The sequence below is a fragment of the Egretta garzetta genome, unplaced genomic scaffold (genome assembly GCF_000687185.1).
Source record: "Egretta garzetta isolate BGI_Z169 unplaced genomic scaffold, ASM68718v1 scaffold238, whole genome shotgun sequence".
Lineage (NCBI taxonomy): Eukaryota > Metazoa > Chordata > Aves > Pelecaniformes > Ardeidae > Egretta > Egretta garzetta.
In genome coordinates this window covers 1,000,979-1,009,456 of record NW_009260402.1, presented here as the reverse complement: position 1 = coordinate 1,009,456, position 8,478 = coordinate 1,000,979, and the positions used below count along the sequence as shown (strand labels likewise).

Below are 8,478 nucleotides of genomic sequence, written 5' to 3'. Positions count from 1 at the left end.
ACGGGCAGCACTTCGGCTTCCAGCCCTTGGTGTGGCAATTACTGCAAGGGCTGAGTCCCCCCTCCATGTGAACTTGGGGTGCCTGTGCTGACCAGCTTGGGGTCTCTCTGGGGACTGCCATGACCGGAGCACGCCCGCTGCCCCCTTTGCCGTGCCCACATCTTGGAGCAGGGCCAGTGAAGCGGCAGCTCGATGCAGTGTGCGAGCACTGCGCTCTCCTAAGGTCTTTCTCTGCCCCTGGCAGACAGCAAGGCTCCCTTTAATACTCCAATAATTCCCATTGAATTTCAATTTGGGGTTGAAATGGGTGGGGGTTTTGTGCCCCACCACTCTGCAGTGGTTTGGAAAATGCCCTACAAGACCAGAAGTGACCCATTTTTATTGTCATAAAATATCGAGGGAGGATTTTTTCCTTGCTTAGCTTTACAGCTCCCATAAAATGTGGTTTTCGAGCAAAGCCACCGGCCGGCTTCACAACACCGTGTGAGCGAATCTATTACAAGCTCCCCATGTTGTGTGCCCGTTAACACAGGGAATTCGTCGGTAGCTCAAGAAATAATTGGCTCGTCAGCAATTAAAAAGCTGGAGCTGCTCCTCGGGCTCTTTCTGCATTCTTTTCCCTGGGTGCGAGTTACTGGTTTTGCTGGAGTTGCTGTTGCCTCAGAATAGCGTGAGATCGGAATTGCTTCCTTGACTTTTTATAGCCTTAGGCAACGACCGATTCCCTCAGCTTAATGATGTCCCTTGGAATTAATTATTCTCATTTGCATCCAAAATATAGGACAGCACAGGCTGTTGGCAAAGGAAACAGGGAGCATCAGCACGCTCTCCGGTTTGGTGGCTTGTGGAGCTGCCGGCTGTTGCAACAGGCTGGGGACGGTGCAGCTGGCCCCACTGTCCCCTCGCCCTCCTGGGCAGGGAAGCGGTGCGTGCTGGCAGGCAGGACACCCTAATTTTACATCCTCCCTCCTTCTCTTGCAGCCATGTTACCTCCGAGACTGGGAGATGCAGGTGCATTTTAAAATCCACGGGCAAGGCAAGAAAAACCTGAACGGAGACGGCTTTGCCATCTGGTACACCAAAGATCGCATGCAGCCAGGTAAAGCACTACCGGGGTGGAGGCCGTGCCCCGAGGGGAAGGGGTTTGGAAAGCACGTGCCACCTGCCTGAGGACACCTTCTCCTCTGTGGGCTCACTCGGGGAAATCGCAGCTGGGAATTGCAGTGTCCTTAGGGAAACTGCAGTGTTTTGGGGCTTTAAGGCTGTTTTTTCTTTCGCCCTGGCAGGCAAAGAGGGAGTAACCGTGCAGGAGGCCACCTCTGAGCCCCAGCACCTTGAGTTGGGGGTTTACGGGGCCCCTGGGAGGCTGGAATCAGCTTGGGGGTAGATGGCTTTGGGATTATTCTGCCCTGATCTTGAGATGGGTGATGTAAGCGTGGGGCTTCCTATGCTGGGAGTCAGCTCCTTAAAAACCAGACTGCAGAGGGAAGCTGGATGTGTTACCAGCAAAAGGTAGAGGATTTAATCTTGCCCTCTGATTTCCCCGCCTGGAGGATCTGTGTACCTGATTAACTGCTCAAGGCTGCCTGGAGCTCTGCAGCGCTCAGCTCTGTCTCTGGTCCTTGAAGAGGCGATGCAGCTCCATCCTATGGTAGTGAGTGGGAACTGGGGACAAAAGATCCCTCCCTGCTGATTTCCCATCATGGCGCCCAACCCGGGACCCCTGCCACAGCCATGTTAACGAGCCTTTGCATGCCCTGACCCCGTACATCTTCCCAACTGGATTTGCGTGTGGGTTTTGGTGCAGAGTTATGTGACTTGAGAGTAAATCTGCCCCTGTGTTGTCTGGAGAGCACCTGCCTTGTTACCTGATACAGAGAACAGCACGAAGGGGTGGGTAACAAACCCTTTGCAATCCCTGCCTGGCCTTGCCACCCTTATTTAGAGCCTCTCGTTCCTTCTAGGACCTGTCTTTGGAAGCAAGGATAACTTCCTGGGCCTGGGAGTGTTTGTGGACACCTACCCAAACGAGGAGAAACAGCAGGAGGTGAGCTGGGAAGGATAAATGTGACCGTGCTGCTTGCCAGCTGCCTGCAGAGCATGGCACGGGCAGCACTGAGGTTACGGCTCACATCGCTGCGAACGCAGCTCTCCGTTGGTGCTGTGCGATCCTTTTTTGAGCTCTTAAATCTGCTTCCTCTCCGCTGCCTTTCCCTGCCGTGCTCTGTGTAGTTGGTTTTTCTTCCTAGTGAGGCAATAACTCTTCAGAGATGTGAAAAGCTGCAGGGTAGTTTTGTGGTCGGCTTTACCCGGAGGAAAAAAGCTTTCAGGGCAGGAGAAATGTAGCTGATGGTACCACCTCTGCGTTGTGAGCTCCTGTGCTGTCTGGAGGCTGCCAGCAAGTAGTGCTTGAGGTGAAGCTGTACCAAGAGCATGGTTTGTGTAGATCTCGAGTAGAACAGTACCTGAGCTGCTACTATTTTACTCCAAAACCTTGGTGCTAACCCCACCGCCTCTCACAATCCCCTTCATCCCAGGGAGAGAGACAAAAGGGTTGTGGTTGGGATATGCCCTGACCTCAGAGCTGCTGAGCAAATGTTGAGTAACTGCTGGCTTTTGGTCAAACACCCAAAGCTCTGGTGCAGGGGTGGACTTTGTGCTCTTAAAAACCTTTCTGAGCCGTCTGGCACCGCGTTACTGGCAACGCTCGGGGATTAGCATGGCGTTGGTTGGATCCTGTAGATTTACAGGGTGGCAGCTCTGCTTTTGGGGGGTAAAGGGACGCACAACAGGTCTTACTTAAAAGAAATAATCAGTGGAACGTGGTTGTCCAGCTTCCCAGCGCAATCTGCAGCTGGAGGGGGCTGCCCTCCTCGGGTCAAGCACTGAGGAAGGGAAGAGGTGGAGAAATGCTGATCGGGCAGTTGCTGTAATGGTGCGTGGCTTCATGGCTGCTTTCTCTTGCCTTTAAAAGGAGGAAAAGAAGTGTCTTATCCTCCAGGGAAGAGGGACAGGTTGGTTGTGGGTCCCTGGAGAGCGGTCATGGCCAATTTGGGTGCTGGCTTTTGTGAGAGTGAGCTGCTGCATGACAAGGAGGAGGAATGCCTTACGTGGCAATGCTTGGCGTGGCTTTTGCCTACTGATGCCGCTTCCTAGCTGTGTGTCCTGGGATATTTAGTACCTAACACCTAAACCCCCTCTCTGCTTTAAGTCTCTGCTAAGCCGATAACGCCCTGAGCTCTCCAGGGAAGAAGTTTCCGGGTTGCAGGTTAATACTAAAATCTGGTCTGTGACCGTCTTGCTTCTGTGCTCTTTCTTGCTTTGCGATAACCCTGGACTGGCAGGCTCAGAAGAGGAGGTACAGCCCGGGAAATCAGGTACTTGCTCTTGCTGACCTACCCGTTCTCAAGCTGTCGCGTTGCACCTTGAGGAATTCCCTCCTCCGAGCTCCAGAAATCCCTGTGTGAGCTGAGAGACTGCATGGAAACTGGCTGTCCTCCATCCCAGGTGTCTGGGAGCTGAGGCTGAGCCCGAGGATGGCTCGGGGATGAAGTGGGATCGTGCTGTTGTTTTGTTGAGATGGATTCCTGGGGGGTGAAGGAGTTTGGAGTCCATAGGGCTGTTGTGGCTCTTGACGGTGTGGTGGGATGCGTGGGCAGCCGGTAGAGCTGAGCCGTGGCTGGCGGGGCGAGAGCAGAAACTCATCCCCAGCCTTTCCCGCCTCGCAGCGCGTCTTCCCCTACATCTCTGCCATGGTGAACAACGGCTCTCTCACCTATGACCACGACCGGGATGGGAGACCGACTGAGCTGGGGGGCTGCACGGCCATGGTGCGCAACCTCAACCACGACACCTTCCTGGTGATCCGTTATGTGAAGAGGAGACTGACGGTGAGTGCCGCCGGCCAGGGAGGAGCGGGCTGTGGGGCCACGGAGGGGCTAAGGGAGCTTTTTCATTCCTCAGGTGTTGATCGACATCGACGGTAAGCACGAGTGGCGAGAATGCATCGACGTGCCGGGTGTGCACTTGCCCCGTGGGTACTACTTTGGGACCTCTTCTGTCACTGGAGACCTATCAGGTACTGCCCTAGGGTCCCCAGCCTCGTTTCCCAAGCACTTCTGGCAGCTCCTACGTGGCTTTGGGCGTCTGGAAGTGCAGCTCAGTACCTGGTGGGGCCTATGGAAGCACATGAAAACCTTTCTGTGCTTTAAACATCCTTGAGCTGTGAGCGGGAGCCTTGGATTTTTTTTTTATCTTGCAGCAACTCCTGAGGAGCCAAAAGCCTGGTCTGGGCATGTTGCTTCCCGCAGCGCTTCCCACTTTCCTTGAGCTCCCTGGCCCTGACCTCAGCCAGCCTCTCTTAATGGCAGCGGCTCTACCGGCTCAGCCGGAGGGTGCGTCTCCAAAACATGCGCCTTGGGAGGAGTGAAAACAGGAGGAACCTGAAAAAAAACCCCAACAAACCCTCCTGTACTCTCCTGCTGCAATTCGTGGTGCCTGGCTTAGCCCTGAGGGCAGCGCTGGAAAGAACGCCCAGCACTGCGAACGCCCCAGGCAATACAGCCCAGCCATGATGCTTGCTCCTGCTCTCTGACCGTCCCCGGGACACGCCTGGGTGTTTTTTGCTTCGGATTTCGAGGCCTGAGAGCTATTGCCCACCCGTTATTGAGGGAGGGACCAGCCAGGCACACCTGGAAACAGCGGTGCAACATGGGCTGATGTAAATTGGGTTTTGCAGAGAGCTAAAGCTCAATCCCTCCACCTTCCTCAGCATAATCCTTCCCTCCCGGCGCTGGTTGAGGTGCTGTGAGGCCTGCCGTTACCACCCTGTGCCTCTTTTTGGTGGGTTTTAAGCCCGATTTGACTTAGGCCTCTACAAAAGCGCATTGATGGCCGGTGTCTGGGCCCATTGTTGACTAAAACAAAAGTTCCTTTTCTCTCTCGGATCTCTGCCCAGTGCCTGGGGAGCAGGCAGGCTGGCGTGGAGCGCTTGCCTTGCCCCACTAACAACTCTGCCATCGCAAGCAAGGGGAGGTAGAGCCACGTGAGGCTGATGCTAACGCATTCCCTTTGGGTGGCCAAGCGGTTTCGAGTCAGATGATCTTCTGCTCTGGGCTGTTTTACAGTTTTAAGTAGCTTAAAAGTTCCTGTTGGCAGAGGGCCCTGCGCTGGGGTGCAGCTCTGAGCCTGGCATAGCCCCTGCTCTGCAGAGGTGAGATTTGCCCCCTCAGATGGGGAGAGCCAGCGTCTTTGCCCCAAGTGATAACATGCTGTGGTGCTGCCTGTGGCACCTCAATCCCTGGCCAGAGCTGGATTTATCGGTGATGCCTCGGGACACATTTCTGCTCTGCTTCCAGACAACCACGACATCATTTCGCTGAAGCTTTACCAGCTGACGGTGGAGCGGACGCCGGAAGAGGAGAAGCGGGACAGAGAGGTGTATCTGCCGGTCGTGGACAACCTGAAGCTGCCAGGAAGTGAGTAGGAGCTGCCGGCCTCATGCAGGGGAAGTTGGGACCAGCAGGGATTTGGGGGGGGACCCGCAGCTGTGATGCTTGTGGAGCAGAAACCCCAACATCTCACCAGCCAAGCTCCAGCTGGAATTGGGAGGTCTGTGCCCCCCGACAGTTGTTCTTGCCCACTGTGTGACACAACCAGTGTCACAGCCCATCTCTGTTTGGCACGAGCATAGCGGGCAGCACTGCTCGCCCTCGGAGAAGTCGTCCCTTCCTGGGGGAACCCTGGCCTGCTGGGCTAAGCCTGTCCATTCCACTTTGGTCATGCCATGACCAAAATGGGGTGTGCTGGTCCACTGGAAGCTCACGGAGGTTTGAACATTGATGGTGTCATCTCCCCTCCAAGAAACCCCACCATAGACACATCCATGAGCCCCGTGTGTGCCCTGAGGTCTCATGGCTCTTGCCCTTACAATGAGCTGGGCCCAAAAGCTTTGGGAAGCCAAACCCTGGGGTGGTGCCAGCCTGGCAGGGTGTGTTGGGGGGGTTACCGGTGGGGCAGTGTGGGGCAGTTAAACCCCCTCACGCAGGTAAATCTCAGCTGGGTTTTGGGGCGCTGGGGGCTTACGGACTTTTTCTTCCTCTGTTGTGCAGTGGAGGCACCGCTGGAGCCCATGAGCGGCCTGGCTCTCTTCTTAATCGTCTTCTTCTCCCTTGTTGCCATCGTTTTTGCCATCGTCATTGGAGTCATCATCTACAACAAGTGGCAGGAGCAGAGCCGGAAACACTTCTATTGACTTGGGAACCCCCCTGGGATGGCCCGTTGCTAGTCCTGGCTAGCCACCCCGCCCCCCCCCCGCCCCAGACTGGCCAGAGTGTGATGGACCAACCCTCATGGCAGGGACCCTTGTGTCCTCCCCTCACAAACCCCAGTGGGGACGGCTGCCACTTCTTATCGGGCTCCAGAACTCCCACGCCGCTCCCGGTGGGAGCAGGGGATCCCCAGTGCAGCGTGCGATGGACTGGGAGCCCGGCGCCACGGGGATGGACCTGCCGTCCCCCGAAGGAGCTTTGCTTTGTGAGTTGTTTAGGAGGACGGGCTGGGCCCCGGTGCGCTGGTGGTGCTGAGCCATCTCTCTGCCATCCAGGGAGCCACAACACGGGCAGAAGTCGCCACCTTGGCTGTGAAATCCCTGCTGAGGGACACCAGCGAGCGCTTGATTTCCTCACCAAGCTTTTTCCACAACCCCTTGCGGCGTTACCGTAACCTCGCAACCCCTCGTCTCCAGCAGTTTCATTTCCAGGATGGATTTCCCAAGCTGTTCATCCCGCTCCGGCTGTTTTCCATCGCCTGCCTTGGGCTGTCTTTGCAGACCGGACGGCTTTTCTTTTGTCATTTGAACTCCCCTGCTGCCCCATAACCCCTCTCTCGCTTGTTAAGTTGCCGAGGTTTGGTGTTTTGGGGATGCTGATGGTTTTTCCCCGGCAGCAAGGCAGGTTGAGTGGGAACCTGCCTGGTGGCCGGGCTCCCCCCTTGGGGAACAGCCGGTCCCCGCCGCGAAGCCGACCTCGCTGTAAACCCTTCCTCGTTTTTGGGGTGTAACGCTGGGCTCCCCATTTCTAATAACCGTTTGCTGCTGCGTCTCGGGGCTCAGCCCCTCTCCCTGCTCCCCAGGGCCGCCGCCGAGCATGCCACCGCCTCCGCACGCCTCCCGTCCTGGCGCGGCCTCCTGCACCGGCGCTGTTTGCATGTCGTGTCGTGGCTTCTGGCAGCTTTTCCCTCGGTGCTCTCTGCATCCCGGGGGCCCCTCCGAGGAGGCGCTGAGCCTCTGTGGGGTGTTTTCCCCTGCCTCTCGGAGCCGGAGCTCTCGCTGCCTTTCAGGGAGTCGTCGTTTCTTCCTACCTCAGTGACTGCCTTGGTCAATGACTTCTCTGCGTTTCTCTTTCTGGTTCGTCACAGCCGCCTTCAGCCGTGGGGACCTCGTCGGTCGCTCGCAAGGTGACAGCATGGAGGGCGCAAGGTCCCCGCAGGGACCCAGGAGAGGGAGATAATTAGGTCAATTTGTCCCAGGGGAGTCCTAGTGGCTTTGGGGACATCAAGATGGCAAATTTGCCACCCCACCGGCCCCATCAGCGGCAGCCCCCTCCTCGCCGGTGTCCTGGGGAGCTGTGTCCTCGCCCTGCTGCTTTCCAGGACCCTCGCACCCGGGATGGATCCCCACGGGGGTCCCAGTGGTGCCTGGGGACACACACACGTGTGGCTGGGGGCTTTATTTGGCAGGATGCTGTCGTCGGGGGAGGTGGGAGCCTTTTTTTTTTTTTTTTTCCAAGTGCCCAATGCTGGTTGTGTTGTGAAAGGAGAGTTTTTTTCTGGTGTTTTGCCTCGTTTTTGCCTGATAACCAGGAAGCGAAACGCGCGTGCCTCTCCCTGGAGCTGTAACTGGTGTCCGGAATAAACATCGGTGTGTGTGTGTGTTACACGGCTGTGCTTTTTGTCACTGCCCAGTCCCTTGGATGCAGCATTTCTTCCCTAAACCAAGGCCAGCGAGAATTGGGGGCCACATCCTGGTGCTGTGGGGCTCCCCAAAATGGAGTACCTCCTTTTGTTACACCCCATCCCATGAGGATGATGCTTTGACCATGACTGGCTGTGGCTTTATTAAAGAGGTGACGGAGGTGCGTGATGTCCCCTTGGTGTTCCCCGGGGCTGGTGGCACATCAGGGCTTGCCTGCGGGACGCTCGCCCCCGCCAAGGCGCAAGCTCTGGAGAGGGTCAACCAGCTTCATGGCCAAATAACCCTGCATGAAAGGATGAGAGGGGAAGCTCAGGGGGAGGGGGAGGGCTTTGCAGGTGGTTTGGAGGGAATCAGGGGAGCGGCCGTGCCCTCGGTGCTCACCGGGGCGGCGTAGATGAAGGTGAGGAGCAGGGCGAGGAGCAGCAGCAGGGCCAGCCCCAGGCTGATGCGGCAGCGGTATTGCCGCCAGATGCCGTAGCGCAGGCCCCGCATGGGTGCTTGCAGCC

The 8,478-nt window shown here is 56.9% G+C and overlaps 2 protein-coding genes across 2 annotated transcripts in view; one reads left to right on the top strand and one right to left on the bottom strand.

Moving 5' to 3' along the window:
• The window catches only part of CNNM4 (cyclin and CBS domain divalent metal cation transport mediator 4), a 5,819-nt gene extending 5,658 nt beyond the window's left edge, over positions 1-161 (bottom strand). The window contains exon 1 of the mRNA XM_009643421.2: positions 93-161. Coding sequence (XP_009641716.2) covers positions 93-161 — 69 coding nt within the window. The remainder of the gene's footprint in view (positions 1-92) is intronic.
• A 587-nt stretch (positions 162-748) lies between these two features.
• On the top strand, positions 749-7,923 carry LMAN2L (lectin, mannose binding 2 like). Its single transcript, XM_035898904.1, has 6 exons — positions 749-1,099; positions 1,965-2,047; positions 3,729-3,890; positions 3,964-4,078; positions 5,358-5,477; positions 6,111-7,923. The coding sequence occupies exons 1-6, from the start codon at positions 1,006-1,008 to the stop codon at positions 6,251-6,253; spliced, it is 717 nt and encodes a 238-aa protein (XP_035754797.1). The 5' UTR covers positions 749-1,005; the 3' UTR covers positions 6,254-7,923.
• Positions 7,924-8,478: the final 555 nt, after the last annotated feature.